This window comes from Bombyx mandarina, chromosome 17 (assembly GCF_030267445.1).
Source record: "Bombyx mandarina strain Sakado chromosome 17, ASM3026744v2".
Lineage (NCBI taxonomy): Eukaryota > Metazoa > Arthropoda > Insecta > Lepidoptera > Bombycidae > Bombyx > Bombyx mandarina.
The window spans coordinates 15,397,013-15,418,205 of NC_143223.1; the positions used below are offsets into that span (position 1 = coordinate 15,397,013).

The 21,193-nt window shown below is 38.9% G+C and overlaps 1 protein-coding gene across 1 annotated transcript; it reads left to right on the forward strand.

Annotated features, from left to right (window-relative positions):
- Window positions 1-4,652: 4,652 nt before the first annotated feature.
- Window positions 4,653-21,086, forward strand: Cyp9g3 (cytochrome P450 9G3). The gene is made up of 10 exons (XM_028181181.2): window positions 4,653-4,901; window positions 6,389-6,552; window positions 7,696-7,812; window positions 8,034-8,239; window positions 9,469-9,604; window positions 16,554-16,646; window positions 17,409-17,627; window positions 18,213-18,310; window positions 18,968-19,136; window positions 19,942-21,086. The coding sequence occupies exons 1-10, from the start codon at window positions 4,693-4,695 to the stop codon at window positions 20,106-20,108; spliced, it is 1,578 nt and encodes a 525-aa protein (XP_028036982.2). The 5' UTR covers window positions 4,653-4,692; the 3' UTR covers window positions 20,109-21,086.
- Window positions 21,087-21,193: the final 107 nt, after the last annotated feature.

Sequence of the window (21,193 nt, forward strand, 5' to 3'; positions counted from 1 at the left end):
CTGCCCCTGGCATTGCTGAAGTCCATGGGCGACAGTAACCACTCACCATCAGGTGGGCCGTGCGCTCGTCTGCCTAGAAGGGCAATAAAAAAAACTTATTAAAATTTAATTTAAAACACGAGTCAAGCTTATAAAACCGTGTTAAATATAACATATTATAAATATTTACCAATACCCCATCCCACAACCCAACCAACAGTTTATAGACACCACAACATAAACATTAATGCCATGCGTTCATGTGGGTTCATTCTGAAGAAGAAGAAATTATTGAGTATTCACTGTGAAATTAATAAAATATCAGAATGGCGGACCTCGAGTTATATGTATGTTATTTCCTGGCCCTAATCACTATACTGTGATTCGGGCCAGGAAATTTTCTAATTAAATAAACACCTAAAAGATTTCAAATTATTTGATCTAGGCGTATTGTCAGCCCGCACGCACAGCAGTCCTATTCTTCAAGCTGAAGCATTTGCGGCTTAGATATTAAGTCTCCCGGTGCTTTCTAATCGTGTGAAACGGCTTTGTCGGGTTCATCAGTATCTAACACGACGTTGTGGGTATAACAATTCTCGTGTATCCATCTCGACATTGTAGGACCACTAACCCCTTCCGCTAATTACAGATATTGCCTTACCGTTATCGACCATGTTACACGATGGCCCGAATCAATACCGTTGATGGAGATCACCGCTGAAGCTTACGCAGTTGCTCTCGTATCAGGATTGTCCTTCTTCAAACGAGGCTTGTGGAGAGTATTAAACGGTAGGCAGCGGCTTGGCTCTGCCCCTGGCATTGCTGAAGTCCATGGGCGACGGTAACCACTCACCATCAGGTGGGCCATATGCTCGTCTGCCTACAAGGGCAATAAAAAAAAAAAAGATGCGGCGAGAAACTCCACTGAAATTGAAGAACTGAGAAACTGTGTATGGACTAAGTTGCGCGTCGAACTCTTCAGCGAGAATAGTGACCGGTGCTTAGAGTACTAAAAGCACCGAGAGTGGGTTGGAAGGATCTGATAGGACATGCTTAGGGCGAAGGCGACATAGCATTGACCTTTAGCCTGGGTCAGTCACGTCATTACTGGTGGTAGGACATCTTGTGAGTCCGCAAAAAAACAAAAAAGTAGTTTCTTGTATAAATCTATAGGTATATAGTTAAATACAGTTAAATTACAAATTGGGATTATTTTGAATCCTATCTATTCTAGTAACCTCGAGGGGTCATAGATCCACAGAACGAGTAGGTGAGCTCACGGAGCCCTAACCTGACGACGTTGCTAACACTGGCCCTAGCAAGAGCGGTGTTTCGCAGAGTCTACCACCGGATCGGAAACGCGACCCACTGAGACGATCCGGCGAGAAACTCAGTGGGCAAAAATAGTTAAAGTATAGTAAGTGTTCGACCGCGTTTTTATTTATTATCATTATCACACCAGTAATCGCCAGCACTACCAAATGATTATGATTCGGGCTCAAATGAATACTGTAATTTATTAAACTCAGAATCAAATATTAAACTAACTTAAGTAAATAGTTAAGTTCAACAGAGCCCTCAATAAACTAAAGTCAACTAAATCATCAAATCGACGGTCACGTTATTCAATAAGCTCAGTTAAGCTCGCGCTAACTCACAACTTATTAAGTTAGTTACGAACTTAATAGACCTATGGATGGATGACTTATTCTTCTCATAAATCGACATAGTTCAGGTTTTATTTACTTATTATGACCATTGAATTTAATAAAAAACTTTTTAAGTGGTAACTTGTGTTTGAAGTGATTTCTGTTCGAGAGGTCGTAGGGATAAAACATTGATTACTACATTTTGACAGTTGGAGGTCAGACCAGACCTGAAAAACTAAGCATTGTATCACAAAATTGGACAAAATGTAAGGGAACATCAATTAATCTTAAATTAAAGCATAATACGACCAAAATATTATCACAGATTATATCTATTAAAATATATTATAATTTATAATATAATCACTTAACATTCATTATTTTAGCGAACTGGGACGAAAATTGTAGCTTTGGGTAAAACTACAGCTCTCATCTGATTTCTCTATTCACGATATAAGCCCAGTACTATTGAATGTTTCTTTTGCGATTTCTCGTCAGCAGCAAAACGTTCGGGGCAATGGGACTTAAATATTTAAGGAGCTTCGCACTTTCGAATAAGCTCTCATATTTTTTTCAAGCTCTCCATGATACACTTTCGCGGGAATTGCTTTGAGTAGATGGCTTTTTCATTTGTTAAGTGAATTCACTTGATAAAATATTCTTACGTGGGCTTTTGAAAGGTGTCGCTCACCTGGTTGTGAGCAAGTGCCCCTTTTATACATTTAAATATGCAATATTATTTTTACTATACTTTTTTGGTTCTTTATGTAGCAGAATTACATATTTTTACTAGATTTTACAATTTAAGTTGACATAAAAAGACAAATCGTATCAATTTTGCAAGAACTCGAAATCTCCTCGCGGCTGTCATCCGAGTGTCTTCGCAGAGTCCTTGAATACTTCGGTCACATTGCACGGAAGGATGGTAGCAATCTTGAGAGGTTCATCGTGACTGGTAAGGTAGATGGGAAAAGACCTTGGGGGTGCAGCCCAATACGTTGATCCGACCAGATCCGCACCGCTCTTAATTCCACGTTTCACAACGCCCTCCACATCGCCAGAGACAAGAATGGATGGAGAAAATCGTGCGTGCGAAGGTGATACAAAAGGTGTTCATGACCCTCAGCAATGAGGAATACGACGCAAGGAGGAGGAGGAAAAAGACAATCACATCCGCCTCAAGCACAAGCTTCTAGGATTGACTCGAGTACAGGAGGAAAAAGCCAAGAAAGTCCTGGCATTGCAGTTCTGACTCGCTAAATGCACAAAGGCGAAATTTGGGAAATTACGACGAGTATTTCCATCGTGTGGTCGACAGAATTTAAAGACAAAGTCTTCAATCAGTGCGTCCTGCCAGTCATGACATATGGAGCTGAAACGTGGAAGCTCACAGTTCGGCTGGTTCCAAATTTTCAAGTCCCTCAGCGAGCTCTGAAAAGGACTGTTTGAAGTATTTTTGAAAGATCGAACCCGGAACGAGGTGATCTAACAGAGAAGCAAAACTACCGATTTAGCACAGCGGATTAGTAAGTTGAGTGGTAATGACCTGGCCATTTTAGCTGGAGAACCGATAATTGCTGAGGTAAGCGTGCTCATGAGGGGAGACCACGAATTGGCAAACGTAATGCAGGAATTCTTAAGGCTCAGTGGAGTAGCTATCTACACAGGGTGGCTGGTAAGAGCTAGACGAGAGAATCTGAGGATCGTGTTAAGTAGCGTTCAATTGGAGTCGACTGTTATGGACTGACCCCGTCTGGGCATAGTTGGAATAGGTCCTTAGACTACCAGCGAATAGGTAGGAGAAAAAATGATACGCTGAATGATGATGATGCTGAAATGCAAACCTGCTCGTGATTGGGCGCCAAACTTATAGTGATGACTGATGTAATTTTTAATTTCATATTATTGAAATTGAAACTTGAATTTCATATATGAAGTAGTGATCATCACGCTCCACCGATAAAAACCACGGTACTTGCACGATCTGAAGATCTATACAAATGTTCCAATTATGCCAAAATAGAACTCAAACATAAACCATTCGCAAGAAAAAGCAAACCCGAAATATAGATGTGATCTCATATATTCGAGTTTCTCCTCAGACCTACGTGATATCTCAGATATTATTATTGGATCAACTTACGAAAAGGAAAGTCAATATTTTGTTAGTATACCACGTCATTCCGATCCTTGGGAGCTCCATAGTTTTTATATAAATATAGCATTTTCTTCGCTCTTCACGTGTCGAGGACATAATTAAAACTATTTCTGCGATTTAATAGTTCCTTTTTTGTATGTAAAGTACCCTGACCAACCATGACCAACTCTGATTGGTGAAGTTTAAGGTCGAATTTACAATCATTTATAAAATTGAGGTCTCTGTCGAGGTCATACCAAGATAACGTTAGGTTTGATCACAATGAAAAATAGAATATAATTCTTATCAAGAACCGAGTGAAAGTGGCAGATAATTTGGTATTTGTATTGAGTAAGCGATGAAGCCTATAGACATAGCAGAATGAATAGCACTATCCATACTTCCACATGTCACCAGACTGCACAAGTCTTTTCCTGCAGCAACGACTAAGTATTGCAGTACCTAGGCAACCAAGCTTGCCATTTCACTACACAGTATCGTTCCTTAAAAGTGGAAGCTATTATACTTGTTAATTTCCGAATCTGATAACAATCCCAAGGGAGCCCCTGCCTATTTCTGCCGTGAAGCAGTAATGCGTTTCGGTTTGAAGGGCGAGACAGCCGTTGTACTGTTAAAAGTGAGACCTTCCAACTCATGTCTCAAGGTGGGTCACGGTATTTACATTGTAGATGTCTATGGGCTCTGGTAACCACTTAAGATCAGATGGGCCGTGAGCTCGTCCACCCATTCAGGCAATAAAAAAAATAATACAAACAAACAAACATCCTTTCATATTTCGAAAAATAATTGTACCGGCCCATTTACATATTGCTCTCGGTATGTTATCAACCCGTAGTAGCCACAATAACAGAATCACTGTCGAGAATAATCAGCGCAATTTCAGTAGACATCGAGTATCCAACGAAAATGCTCGTGGAAGTCATCGTATTTTTGATAACCACACTTGTTGCGTACTATTTATACGTTTACAAGAAAATACATTACTTCTACGATGCAAGAGGAGTCAAGTACGAACCAGGAATACCGGTTCTCGGTAATATTCTGAAAAGCTCATTGGGCACTGGTCATTTTTGGGAGGATATTGATAAGATATACAAAGCATTCCCCGGTGAGAGGTGAGTTTTTACTTGACTAATCTTTTTATTTTTAACTTTGCCACTCGGCACTGTGTTTCAATTTGAAAGTGAGATTTATATGTATACATTTGAAAATCCATCTTTGTAAAGAAAAAATATGGTCGTTTCTTACTGGTAAATAATCTACTTAATTTAAAAAAAAAAAATTATGTGATCCGACCATTTTCAATTGCATTTATTTAGTCATCCTCCGTTTATAGTACATAGTACAGTTATTGCTTATATATTTCAATGATTTAAATGAATTCTTACAGTTGAGCTAAGGTAAGACCACATGGTACATTAAACTCATCATAATGTTTCAAAACGGCTAAATAAAGCCGATTACTTTTGATTATCAATTGGCTATGAGATCGTATGAAACAATCTGAGTACATATTTAAATAGGCGGTTTAGTTATTTGGAGCTTCTCTGGCTGCCTCTGCAAAAATAGACACAATTTGTTTTTATTGCTTAGATGGGTGGACGAGGTCAGAGCCCACCTGGTGTAAAGTGGTTACTGGGGCCCATAGATATCTTCAACGTAAATGCCACCCCCACCTTGAGATATGAGTTCTAAGGTCTCAGATTAGTTGGGCTGATAGAATAGGCTGCCCCACCCTTTAAGCCGAAACGCATTACTGCTTCACGGCAGAAACAGGCAGAGCGGTGGTACCTACCCGTGCGGACTCACAAGAGGTCCTATCACCAGTAATCACTGCGCACTAATAAAACAATCGTGTTATTGTTCTGACTTATCTTCACTGTCGTATCCAATAACCTTTAGGGTCGTTAGATAAATAATGTATTGTGTCTCAGTATTTATTGACAACGATACTAATGACCAACTATTAATTTTAGCAAGAACAAGAGTTTCAGATTCGCTTGCATTATAAAAAATGAAACGAATGTATATATGGTTGTAAATGACTAGAATTTTTTTACGGTCGTTGTTGGCACTTTAGATGACATTTTATATATTAGACATTATTAGATAATAGTGAAGTGGGTGGTTGTACTTGGCCTTTTCTCTCTCTCTCTTTAATCGTCCCTCATTGCGGAGGATCGTGACTCCGTCAACTAGCTGTCTCCATCGATCCCGTTCTATAGCTTAGTGGATTTCGTCGCTGGCAGGTATTTTTAGTTCCTCCGCTATTTGGTCCGACCTACGCTTGGGACCTCTACCCCTAGCCCTTTTTTTTACTTTTAGTCGCTTGCAATTTACATAACAATAAATCACAACACGCACTTATGTATATACAAAAACTAATTGACAATAATACTGGCCTGTACAAAAAGTAATTCGATATGACTTAGGCGTCATATGCAGGCTTATCTGCGAGCACTTACCTACTTGTTAAAATACCATCAACGCACTATAAATAGCACCGAGTCATTTTTAGAAAATCGGTGTTTTTTTCATATTTTTTGCGACACTTTTTGCTTGCTTGAACCGATTTTAGTTGTCATTCATTTGTGACTTCCAGATACATAGGTTACATCGAAGGCACAACTCCGATATTGGTGATCAAAGACCCTGAGATTATTAAAAACATCACAGTAAGGGACTTCGACCATTTCGTGAACCACAAAGAATTCTTTCCCGTTGAAATCGACGCCTTGTTCGGAGGAAGCCTTTTCATGATGAAAGGTATTATAACAGTAAGCTTATAATTGTAATGGTTTGTTTTGGTACATGACAAATTCATTATAACCATCGTCCAAGTATTTTCTTCATTAGGTTTGGATATTTTGATACCTTCTTCTTTTCACGTATAACTTAGAACTCATAAGATCATAATGAAAATTATCGATGCGGATTTGGACAGGATTCGGATTTGATACTACGAACTATCCTTCCCAACCTTCTAATAATGGGGTAGATCGTGCTCGTTATCCAGCAAGCAGATAAAGAACGATATTTCTAGTGCATCCTCGTCTCAGTGGAGTAACGCAAATTACCTACATCACCAACAGAGATACTGATGAGTAGTTTTAACAGTCTCCTATTTCCGGGTCGCAATTGTTACCTAAGGTGTAATTATTATTTTAATCGAAGCCTTGTAAGCATACAAATCATAATCATCATCATCAGCCCCCAGTCGTCCACTGCTGGACATAGGCCTCTCCCAATCCAGGGTTTTTTTTATTGCTTAGATGGACGAGCTCACAGCCCACCTGGTGTTAAGTGATTACTGGAGCCCATAGACATATACAACGTAAATGCGCCACCCATCTTGAGATATAAGTTCTAAGGGTATCAGTATAGTTACATTGTTTGGAACCTCTGGGGCTTCGGAGGGACTTCGGTTCCTTCTATATTTCGTATCGTATGTTCCATGGTCTCTGAGCGCTCTGATGAATTGTTTGAGATGATACCATCATCTCATTTTTACCACCTCACCGCCCGCTACCGGAGTTGAGTTCCATACTACCTGGAGCCACTGCGTTCATCCACAGTGCGCTTTCAGAGATCTTTTTTTCCACGTACCATCTGACTTTGGAATGAGCTCTCCTCCACGGTGTTTCCCCCGCGCTATGACATATCCTTCTTCTTCTTCAAACGAGGCTTGTGGAGAGTACTTAACGGTATGCAGCGGCTTGTCTCTGCCCCTGGCATTGCTGAAGTCTATGGGCGACGGTAACCACTCACCAACAGGTGGGCCATATGCTCGTCTGCCTACACGGGCAATAAAAAATGCACAACACTGAGCCCATAAACATATCTACAGCATTATATTAACATACTCATCCCATAAATAAGTACTTCGAAGTATTCTATCAATGTTCACAGATGACAAATGGCGTGACATGAGAACAACGTTAAGTCCAGCATTCACGGGCTCTAAAATGCGGCTGATGTTACCGTTCATGATTGATATCAGCAAGAACATTGTGGAATATCTTAAAGGCAAGAAAATTTCTAGTCATTTTTTTTACCAAAGTTTCCTAACAAACCCATTCTATTATTTTAAAGAAGACCATTAATCTCAAATTTATTACTTCAAGGCAGTTGAGAGATATTTTTTTAACAAATTACCTTTATGAACTGTAACCAAAAAACTAAAAGCTACCCATATAAATGTTTATTGAATGAAATAAGCCCTACTAAATCCATCATGGGTTCTATAGGTCATCAGTTAGAAGATGTAGACGTAGATGATCTGATGCGCAGATACACGAATGACGTCATAGCCTCAGCCGGTTTCGGACTCCAGGTTAATTCGCTGGTCGACAAGGATAACGAATTCTACGAGTGTGGTCAAGCAATGTTTAGCACAAGTTGGCCACAGAGATTTAAAATGATATTGGCTGCACAGTTTCCAACGTTAGCCAAGGTTTGTAATTTCACTTGAATATTGTTCAATGCTGGTTTTATGATCGTAAAAAAACTCGCCTCAAAACTATTTAATGTTGAGGTTTTAACTTTATTAAAAGTACTGTAATATTAACCTTTTTTTACTACAGTGTGCTATTAAAAGTGTTGTAATATCAGTATCTTTTACTACAGTGTGCTATTTCTACACGGTGGAAGTTGTTGCCTTTGAATTTCTTGATCTACCTGCGTGTTTTTTTTTTATTGCCCACCGATGAGGCAGACGAGCATACGGCCCACCTCTTCAGCAATGCCAAGGGCAGAGCCAAGCAGCTGCCTACCGCGTTTTAACTAGAATAGTTAGATTATTCGATACGTCGGGCGTTTTATGTTTTGGTCCACCGACGCAAGTTGCAGGAAACACATTTACTACTTATTCAATTGTAATTCATTTATATTATTCAGTTCGTAAATTGTTTTGTCCTTCATGGTACCGACGCACTGGGTGACATATTTCTGTTAGTACGTTGATTGATATTTATTGATACTCCAATAGAGGCATGTCTGTAATCAAATACAAGAACTACGCAAAATTTCGCAAGTAGAAGATAAATTGTAGACCAAAACACTTAACGGTTTGATTATTTCAGTATGTATCAAGATTTGTTTGCTCTAGATCAGTGGTCGCTAAATCTTAAAGAGAGTCCACAGTCCATAGAAAAGTACCAACAAAAAATCACAAAAGTCTTAACGACGCCCTTAACGAAGCCCTTTAAGCCGTAATCCACGACAGGTTTGCGACAGATAGGGGATGAGTGGTGAATCCTCACAAAACTGCAAATAATATATGTAAAAAAGTTGTAAAAACTGAATCAACTTGCGAATTTTTTGTGTATAGTTTTAGTGATTAATCCGTCAGCTCGATAAAGTATACTATAATTAACAGAATTTTTGTTACTAATTACTATATACTAATAATATACCAAGTAATTACCTTTGAAGTGGGGTTTTTTACATACTTTCAATCAAACAAAATCCAAATGAAGAATCATTTCAAGGATTTTAGATTATTTATAGAAATCGGGAGTATGTGACCGTTTTTATAATATTTTATTTTAATCCGACCAGTTCCTATCTAGATGATCAAATTTCATAAAAAGTAGCAGAAATGCTTCATAAGGATACGTGAATTCAAGGATTAACCGCCTTATAGTGTTAACGATTTGGTAATTGTTGATTATTGAATTACAGAAAATAGGAATAAAAGTATTTCCACAAAAGGTAACTCGTTTCTTTAGAGAGATCGTGACCAGCACTATGGATTATAGATTGAAGAACAACGTAGAAAGACCGGATATGATTCAGCTACTGATGGATGCTTATAAAGGTACGTATTTCAACACATTCTCCTCACAAGGCAAATTGTAAAAAAAAAAAGGGCTTAAACCATACATTAAACTCATTGACTTTTGGGTGTATTTGGTTGAATTTAGATATAAAATTCAGTATTTTTAGACTGACGTCTTTTACAACTAAATATGATAATATTATATATTAGTGGGAAAAACTCTTTACAAATTTTCCACCACGGCGGTGCGCTGGTTCAATATTTTTGAAGGAAGTTTTGCGGGGGCGAGTATCGCTAAAGATGCACAAAAGAGGGGAAGGCCGAGGCTAGACTATGAGGAGTAGACGTACCTGCCAACCCGTCGCTAGCTTCTTCCAGGCTGCAGAATTCGACGCCACTGCTGGACGACGCGTAATGGCGGTGACTTGGCACTCCTCTAAATTATTGTCTATAAAACTTGTATATCACTCGCGCAACGACGAATATGGTCGTCAGTAAGAGTTTGTATAATAGAGAATTAATTTGAGTCCATAAAAATATTTATGTGAAGAAACAAGCGGCGTGTGCGTGTACAGCGCGTGCGGTGCGGTCGGCGATAGTCTTCTTTTTTATTTTTTGACTTTTGCTTCTTATGTTTCTTTTTTATAAGTGGCCATGCGAGAGGTTTTATGTCTACTCTCATTAAAAAAGAACCATCCCCCCGGCCTTTAGGAGATGTAGCTCCTAAACAATGAGAGAGAAGTACATAAATGTAGCGATTATGGGTGAACTAGAGAGCGGGTGAAATCAGGGTAGTGCGGTGGTACATAATAAGTACAAGTAATAAGTATAAATGGTACTTAATGAGTGCAGGATATGAAGTATTAAGTAAAAAGAATGAAATAAAAATAAATTAAAAATAAAAATGAGAAAATAGGTTATTGGGAAGGTAAAACACAAAGTTTTACTACAGGTCGAAGATAGGTGCCGTTTTGTGTGCGCACTCTGACTACTCTAACGACCCCGTCCGAGGCAGGCATTATTTCTTCAATTATGCCCATTGGCCATTGTAAAGGCGGTGAGTTTTCTGTTTTAAGAAGGACAACAGTACCTTTAGTCACCGGATTAGATTTGGTGTTCCATTTAGCGCGCGTTTGAAGCGTGTTTAGGTACTCACGCCTCCAGCGATTCCAGAATCTCTGAACAATGTCATCGACAAGTCGTTTATTGCGAACTAAATCTACCGAATCTAAACGCGGATCAGAATGAAAGGAGTCTAGCGGTCCGAGAGTTAAAAAATGCGAAGGCGTTAAAGGTTCCGGTTCTCCAGGATGAGAATTTAATTGTGCAATTAAAGGACGACTATTTAAAATCATTTCGACCTGGGTAACGACGGTGAGCAACTCCTCATAGGTGAGAAGAACGTCTCCGATAGTGCGGCGTAGATGCATTTTGAAAACTCGAATCATACTCTCCCAGCTACCACCCATGTGACTAGCTGTAGGTACGTTCAGCGACCAATTGACGCCTTGATAGAGAGTTTCCTGCTCAAAGGCTTTACAGAAGGCTTTAGACCTGAGAAACTCGCTCAATTCATCGAGCTTGGCTTTGGCGCCTATGAAATTCGTTCCGTTATCGGAAAATAGCGAATTAATTTTGCCTCGACGTGATATAAAACGACGAAAAGCGCGAAGAAAGGAATCGGTCGATAAATCTGTCGCAATTTCAACATGCACGCTTCTTGTAACCATGCATGTGAAGAGCGCATAGTAGCAGCGGACCTTGCGCGCACCACGGTAACGACTAATTAAAATTTCCTGCGGTCCAGCGTAGTCAACGCCACTCCAAAGAAAGGGTTTGACGGTTTCGTTGACTCGACAAGCGGGCAGATCAGCCATATAAGGCGTCTCTGTGCGGGGGGCAGCTTTGAAACATCTGTTACAAAGACGAAAGCGTTGTTTTACGGTACTGCGACCGGAAATGATCCAAAATTTTTGTCTGAGAAGTGATAACAGTAAGTTCGGACCAGCGTGTAGGTATTTGCGGTGATGATAATCAATAATCAGCTTGACAATGTGATCCTTTTTGGGAAGCAAGATCGGATGCTTACTGTCAAACTCAAGCGAGGAGTTTTTTAAGCGGCCTCCAACGCGGAGAATGTCGTTTTTCAAAACGGAGAAAGTGGAAGCAAAGACCTCGAAACTCGATGACCCTTGGAGAGCACATCGATGTCGTTTTGAAAGTAATGCTGTTGAAGCGCTTTTACGACAGCAGTCTCAGCAAACTGTAGATGTGCAAGTTGCATTCGGTCCGAGCGAGGGAGCTTACCCAAGAAACGATATATATATACCACAATGCGGAGTAGCTTAGACCAAGAAGAGACGCGCTTGGCCAGCGTACAGAGAAAGGGTTCGGTCTCATCTGTAGTGATGAAGACATTCGATTGTTTTTTGAGCTCTAATATCTTTGCATCTTGTGCGGGATCAAACGTGAAGCGGTTGATGGGTCATGTGTGGACGTCATCACGAGCCCATGTGGGGCCATGGAGCCACAGCGGGTGATTCAATAATTGAACGGGCGTGAGACCACGACTCAAGCAGTCGCTGGGATTCTGTGTACCTTCACAATGGTAGAAGTGTTTGGGATCAAGGTTGTTCTGTATTTGTGCGATGCGGTTCGCAACGAAAGTATCGAAGCGATGCGGAGACGAGTGAACCCAATGGAGGGCCACTGTCGAATCAGTAAACGCGAAAATTTCGTCAACACGACAACGGGGAGAAACAGTATCGATAACAAATCGAAACAGTTTCGATAATAATACTACAGCACAAAGCTCTAAGCGGGCTAAGGTAACAACCTTGAGCGGGGCGACCTTGCTCTTGGCACCAATTAAATTGACTTCATTTGTTCCGGAAGCCGGTTGTACACAAATATACACAGAAGCACCCATCGCTTTTTCAGAAGCGTCCGCAAATCCCAGTAGTATGACACGGGACTCGGGCACGATGCCTACGAAGCGAGGTATTTTAAAGTCTTGCAGAGCGGGGAGTTCACTAAGAAAGCGTTTCCATACAGCACAGATGTCACTTGGGGGCTCTGCATCCCAATCAATCTGAGCTACCCAGAGAGCTTTTATTAACAATTTTGCGTGTAAAATGACAGGGGCACAAAATCCGTTTATGTCCCACAGTTTAGCGATTGTGGAAAGCATAAGGCGCTTTGTACATTTTGCTTGCGGGTTGAATTTAATAGCGATTGAAAATTCATCCTCGATCGGTGACCAAATTAGACCTAGGAGCTTCATATTATCCTCCTTGTCGAATTCAATTTTTGAAGATAAGCGGTTGGCTTGCGGAATCGATTTTAACACCTCGGGCGAGTTGCTAACGAATTTAACTAAGTCGAAACCACCACGTTTGAATAGTTCGATTAAATCATGAGCCAACTGAATTCCATTCTCGGGCGTATCTACCGAAACTCCTAGATCATCCATATAAAGATGATCACTAGCGATTTCTGAAGCGATCGGGAAATCAGTTTCATCGCGGGCGAGACGCTTAACTGTCTTCATAGCAAGGTACGGCGAGCACCGTAGACCAAAACAAACGCGATTAAAATGATACATTTTTGCAGTATCATCTTCGTCAAATTTGTATAGTATATTCAAAAAGCGGCGGTCTTCCTCACGAATGCCTATAGCCAAAAACATTTGTTTGATGTCAGCGGTCAAAGCAATCGGAAACAGCCTGAATTTTAAAATAATCGCGGTTAAGTCTGCTTGCAAGTTAGGACCGGAATGTAAACAATCGTTCAATGAAACGTTTGTATCTATGCATCGTGCAGTTGCGTTCAGTACAATACGGAGCGGTTTGTCTTCTCGGCTTATACCGTGGTGAGGGATGACGTAATAATTCGTATCAGTAAGAGCGGGTGCGGGTGAAATGATGTTCCGTTCGAGATAGTCTCTCATCGCGGCATCGTATTCAGTTTTTAAAGCGGTATTTGTCTGAAATCTACGTTCGAGTGACGACAGACAGCGACGTGCGGTTGTAAGAGAATCGCCCAGAGCGGTAGGCGACCTCAAGAAAGGCAAAGCGGTGACGTAGCGTCCAGTTGTGTTATCGCGGTATGTATTTAAATCATAAAAATCCTCACATTCCTGTTCGGCTTTAGACATGTGTGTTTTAGTCGGAACTGACTCCAACTCCCAGAACTTTGAGATTAAAGTTTCGATCGAGTCGTTACTCGACGATAAAAAGGCGTGATCGTTATCACAAGGCGCGGTATTATTGTGACAAGGGAGCGAAGCGATCGACCCTAAGAGTATGTATCCAAATGCGGTTTCCAATAAATCTGGTTTTCCAGGCGGACCTAACAACTTTGTAGGTCTTAGGATCTGCATGAATACTTCGGCGCCAAGCAGAATGTCTATTTCAGCGGGTTTATTAAAGTGCGGGTCTGCGAGCTGTATATTATTATTACTTAGGTAGTTAAGAGACGAAATATCGAATTCACAACTCGGCAAGTTACTCGAAATTGTTTTAAGAACGAGTGGGTTTATGCGTAAACAAAAGTTTGCATCGTACCTAGACAGTAACGTTACATCGGTAGTTCCGATTATAGTTTGAGAGCTAGTTCCTATTCCATTTACGGATCGTTCGGAATTGTCGTGGAAGATACGAAGGCCTAAATGTTTACAAGCTTTGCGGGTAACAAAATGATTTTGCGATCCATTATCAATCAAAATTCTAATTTGAGCAAGAGTTCCGTCACTTCTTTTCACATCAGCAAGAACGGTGCCAAGTAAAACATTGTTAGTTTTTCGCGTGTTATTTGAGTTAGCACTCATACTACAAAATGGAGCGTTATTATCAACAGGCTTGTTAGAAATCGAACTTGAAGACGCGGTAGATTTCTGACCAATGACTACTGGACTATGCGTATTGTTATCAGTGTGGCGGTGTAAGTACTGAGGCGGCTGCACCGGCGGCAATGCAACAGGTGATGCTTTCTCAGCGAAGCAAAGAGTCGTATGATGTAACTTTTTACAATTAGCGCATCTATTCTCAGATTTACAAGTATTTGTGTTATGTTGTAAACTTAGACAGTTGATACAAGCACGTATCTTTTTAATATAATCATAACGTTCACGTGGGGTAAGCGATTTAAATTTCGGGCAAGAATATAGGTGGTTATGATTAGAGTCATTGCACAACTGACATGCAGTGTTGTTTACGACGAATGATCGTGAGCTATTTTTATTTGCGTTGTTTTGCTTAGGCTTCGATGTACTTGCGCTGTTCAGGTTGTTATTACCTGTCCGATTTAAAACTTTTATACGATCACGAACAAATGAAATTAAATCCTGATAAGTAGGTATGTCTTTATCACAATTATTCATCTCAAAAAGACGTGCGGTTTCTGTATCTAAGCGGTGTAATAAAGTGTAGGACATGACGAAGTCACATAAGTTAGGTATTTGTAAATTATTAAGAGCGAGGTATGAGTTTGAAAATTGATCGACAAGATTTTCTAAATTTTCAGCAGTGACTGAAGAAATCGGTTTTAAAGAAAATATTTGATTCAGATAAGTACCTGCTAGGTTCCTTTTGTCTTCATATTTTGACACGAGCGCTTTATAAATAGTTTCGTAATTCTCAGCGCATGGAATGAAACCGGCATAAACATTTTTAGCTTTATTTTTAATTTACTAGCGAGATAAAACATTTTTTCAGTGAGAGAAAGAGATGTGTTCAAATGTACAGCGTTTTTAAAAGTTGCGAAAAATAGCGGCCAATCTTTAGGGTTTCCATCGAATTCGGGAATTTCAATGCGAGCTAATTTAACACCTTGCCAACAGTTGTCATTTCTGTTGACAGACATGGTGGGTTTTGACTCTAACTGCGAACGTTTACGTTTGATACGACAATATAAATCTTCAAAAGCGAGCCACTTATTGAAGTCGGGTTTAGAATCTGTATCGATTTTTAATATTAATTGATTTATATCCTTGAGACATTGTTGGAAATTAATGCGTGTCTCATCGATTGTTTCTATCGAACAAAGAAAGTTTTCCAATGTTTCAGGATCATTTAAATTACTGCGAGATAAATCGTAAATACGTTGTATGTGTTCGAAATAGACTTGTCGTTGACATTCTAGAATTGTCAATTTTTGTTCAGACGAAGACATTGTTGCGGATTGCGTAAGTGAAGGTCAATGACCTGTCAAAAAAAATGAAATATGATGAAATGCGGTGCGAATAAAATATCAAAATATATAATAAAGCGTGTTTATTCGCGTAATAAGCGGTGATCAGCGATGATTAAAATGTAATCCGGGGACGAAGGACCAATAATAGTGGGAAAAACTCTTTACAAATTTTCCACCACGGCGGTGCGCTGGTTCAATATTTTTGAAGGAAGTTTTGCGGGGGCGAGTATCGCTAAAGATGCACAAAAGAGGGGAAGGCCGAGGCTAGACTATGAGGAGTAGACGTACCTGCCAACCCGTCGCTAGCTTCTTCCAGGCTGCAGAATTCGACGCCACTGCTGGACGACGCGTAATGGCGGTGACTTGGCACTCCTCTAAATTATTGTCTATAAAACTTGTATATCACTCGCGCAACGACGAATATGGTCGTCAGTAAGAGTTTGTATAATAGAGAATTAATTTGAGTCCATAAAAATATTTATGTGAAGAAATAAGCGGCGTGTGCGTGTACAGCGCGTGCGGTGCGGTCGGCGATAGTCTTCTTTTTTATTTTTTGACTTTTGCTTCTTATGTTTCTTTTTTATAAGTGGCCATGCGAGAGGTTTTATGTCTACTCTCATTAAAAAAGAACCATATATTGCTATATAATCTTGGATTTGCCTGGAATTTTATCACGAACTCAAACTACTCCCCACCATATTTAGCACATGTTTTGGTTAACTCTTCAATAACAAATCCTTTTAAGTAAATTTATCTAGTAAACCTATGTATGATAATCATTCGTTTCTCATTTCAGGGACTCTTAAGAATGAGAGCAACGAATCAGACGAAAAAAATGTAGGTTTTGCTATGACAGAAGAGATGTTAAAACCAAAGGGGAATGTAAGAAGTAAGTTGCATATAAACTACTAATCTTACATAATAATAATATATTGTATTTGTATTCGTATTGATGCCAAAAACATTACTATTGTTAGCCCATATAAAATATTTGAAATGCCTAAAGCAAAATACTATATTAAAATAGCTAATAATAATATTATATATGACGGAGTAGGGACGTCCGTAATGTTTGTAAAAAGTGTGACGTCAGCCTTGCGACGTCACGATCATTAATTTGTTGACGAATGACTCATGTTTGGGTTTCCGAAACAAAACTTCACGAGAACTTCACGAGAACTTCGTATATTGCACGAGAAGCATAACAACGTTACAGAGATATCCGTACAGTACAACGGCTCGGACACGAATCAGTCAGCGCTAGACAGCACGGCCGTATTTATGGGGCTTCGTACCCGTGAGCGTGTTGACACGTTTTAAACACGTGAGCGTGTTTACACGTTTTTCAAACACGTGAGCGGGTTTACACATTTTTCAAACACGTTTTAAAGTATTGAAATTACAATAAAAGGAACTGTTTAACATCAATTTCTTATCACAGAGTAATTAGTTGATGATCAGTAGGTAAATAGTCACATTTGCGCCGACATATATATAAAATAAAAGATGTGAATTCGTTTATAAAATAAATTTTGTTCAAAGTTTCACTTCAATATATTGGGATTCTGAAATTACTTGCGAAAACCACATGTCTCGTAAATAAGCTGCTTAAAAGTGAAGACCTCTTTATCTAACTTTTTGTTGTTTGCAGAATGGACCCAAGATGAACTGACCGCACAAGTTTTCATCTTCTTCCTTGCGGGATTTGAAAGCTCGGCTAATGGTCTGACGCTTTGCATTCACGAACTCGCACTGAATCCTGAAGCTCAGGAAAAATTGTATGAGGCGATTATAAAGTTCAAGGAAGAGAAAGGACCACTAACCTACGACAACATTGGAGAATTGAAATACTTAGATTGCGTTTTGAATGGTATTTAATTTCTGGCTTAAATAAATAGCGGAGATCTAAAAATCTTAAAAAAAATTTGTAGGCACTTTGAAATTTGTTGTAAAAGGAATATGAAATGTTCGTAAGACTAACCATTAAAATCATGTTTGATAAAATGTATTCAAAGACATTTAAGTTCAACATGAAGCGGTAAGATACTGAGTACAAGAATAAAAACAATCTTGTACCTCTTATATTACCTCTAGCCCAAATTGGTAATCTTATAAAAATAATCCAAATATCAGAAAGGATATAATGACAAAATTTAAGAATGGGTTAAATTCCTATTTCTGCCGTGAAGCAGTAATGCGTTTCTGTTTGAAGGGTGGGGCAGCCGTTGTAACTATACTGAGATCTTAGAACTTATATCTCAAGGTGAGTGGCGCATTTACGTTGTAGATATCTATGGGCTCCAATAACTACTTAACACCAGGTGGACTGTGAGCTCGTCCACCCATCTAAGCAATAAATAAAAAAAACTTAAAAGTGGTCTTAATTACGTCTGCGACTGGCAAAAGCCAAAAAAGTACAGAAGTAATCTAAGATCGAATAAAATATTCTTCACAGAGACTTCAAGAAAATGGTCTGCCGCAATAATAGTCGACAGGGTGTGCTCTAAACCATACGAGCTTCCACCGCCGAGGGAAGGGGGGAAACCTTATAAGGTAAATATCGATTATGGCTAACTTCCGCGCATTGTTTAAAAGAATTATTACGAAGAAGCTATGGAAAGACTTGTTTAACCACACATGATTTGTTTGAGACGTAGTTCAGAATTTAATATAAACAATCTCAGACGGTGAATTACGTTTAAATACATAATAATATAATAATAATAATATATCGAATCCTTATATTTATAACTAGCGACCCGCCCTCGCTTCGCTTCGGAAACATTAAAACACACATGAAACCAAAAAAAAAAATAAAAAAAAAATTAAAAAGAGTAGCCTATGTTCATCAGGGACAATGTCGGCTTCTAATGGCAAAAGAATTTTTCAAATCAGTCCAGTAGTTTCGGAGCCTATTCGAAACAAACAAACAAACAAATCTTTCCTCTTTATAATATTAGTATAGATTTGAACGAAAATTCCTAGATCTTCAAGCGCCTGATGTAATCAATGTTGTTGAGACCAAACAATTGCTTCCGAAGATTTTTGGTACGTGTTGAAGATATGTCACTTTTATTTGAGTTCCTTCAAAATCTAAGGGAATTTGCAATCGGAGTCAAGAGCCTAATGAGTATGATAGTGATGCTATAAACAAGCTACCCATTTACTGTAGTTTTTTTTTTTATTATCTCTGTTTTTTTATTACCACAGCTTCAACCAGGAGATATAGTTTACAATTCTGTTAACTCCATCCAAATGGATCCCGAGCATCATCCTGACCCTGAGAAGTTTGACCCGGACAGATTCTTGGATGAAAATAAGCACAAAATCAAACCGTTTACTTTCCTGCCGTTTGGTGCTGGACCAAGGAATTGCATTGGTGAGACGTCCAAAGTTATTGTTTATGTAGACGACGAGGCAATTTTAGAAGTAACCGCTAATAATGTCAATCAGATGGAGTTTATTATATCAGTGTTTATTACAGAGTGTTTTTACCCTACTCCCCAATATCTATATCAAAAAATCATTGAATAGCTCCGGTTTTGCTTGTTTTTAGCACAGTGGCGTCAGCACGGTTTCACTTAGTGAGAACGTAACCAACTTTCTCTGAATTAGCTCACTATACTATTTTACTCTCAATATTATGAAATAACTTTCTTCATACGCAGTTGAAAAACTGATAGAAATAATGACACCGTATTACTGAAGGTTATATGTCATTAATACATAAAGCTTTTTTTATTACGCAGATGAATGCACAAGGACATGTTCCAATTAGTATCATATCACTACTAAAATCTATAGACATCATAACGTGAATACCACCAACGTTAACCCTCAGACACAGCCCACTGAGTTTCTCGCCGGATCTTCTCAGTGGGTCGCGTTCCGATCCGGTGGTAGATTCTGCGAAGCACGGCTCTTGCTAGGGTTCGTGTTAGCAACGTCGTCAGGTTTGCGCCCCGTGAGCTCACCTACTAGTTAAGGTTACGCTGAATTAGCTTCTCAAGGCTCTCAGCTAGGCAGGGAAAAAAAAACCTTCAACCATACTGAGGCATGAGGTTTCAATTGTCTAAATTGTATTGATTGATTGGTTGTTTTAAATCTGATATTTGCATATTGTTATCAGAAAATTCAGTTTTCCGGTTCCGGTTACAAGAATTTCTTACGGTGATCTCTTTCAGGGTCAAGATTCGCACTTCTGGAGCTTAAAGTTTTAATCTACTATATAGTTCTGAATTTCAAAATAATAAAAACCGAGAAAACATTAAACCCTATAAAACTTCAACCTGGCGAATTCAATATAAAAGTTTTGGGAGGGACATGGACTCAGTTCGAAGCTAGAGAATAAAAATCACTATCGGAAGACAGAACCTAATATAAAAGTATAGTATTACATAACAAAAGTTACCATAAGACTAGAAATCAAATTCATTAACACAGCTAATTATCAGGCTGGAGATTAAAAGCTGGTCGCACATTAAAGAATCTGCATCCACTGGACCAGTGACGTAATACTGGTCGTCTTCAGATCAGGTGTTGCGACGTTGTGTGAATAACAAGGATATCGGATCAACGTCTTCCTCGAATCTAATTTAAATAGTTTTATTGAAAACTAGCTGTACCAGTCTGCTTGGCTGGGCATTTCAAATTAATATTATTATTTCTCATTCCCACAAAGATTCTCATGATTAACGCCCCCGCAACTGGTGTAGGGAGTCCAACACTCATATAAATATTAGCCTATCCATTAAGTGCATGTATTTTGTACATGGATACCAAATTTCAAGTCAATCGGATGCATGGTTCAGTAGTTATAACAGAACATGCGTAAGAACCACTGCAGGTTTCTATATTAGTATACATAACCACATAACTATATAGGGAATAATAAGGAATTGGTAATTCTAGTGATCCAATATATTATTAAATGGATTTGTACTATTTCCGAATATGATTAAGTTTTTTTTAGCCACTATTTCTTATAAGACATGTATATTGTATGTCTATTGAAATATGGTATGTATATTGAAATACTAATTGTCTAATCCTTTTATCTGAATGTATGTATTCTTTGTGACGTAAATTATATACGGTATGTAGAGTTATACGGTAAAAATTTTATAGTTTCAGAGCTCTGTCAGAGAACATTCAACTAACTTCACAAACTTTGTATAAGCTTTTTTAATAGCATTATTGTTGACCCGATCTCGAAGTATTTATTATACAGATTTTATTTTGTGATAGTTTTCATATGTGTAGTACACAAAATAGCTGCTTTCAATGTAGATTGTATGTTTTGTTTTATTAAAATACTTTTAAAATTCTATGTTTTTTCATTACATACTACTTAGACAGACTGATGCAATTATACCAGATCGTGCAGCTACTACCTACCTCGAGACATAGGTTGTAAGTCTCAGTTTTGACAGTACA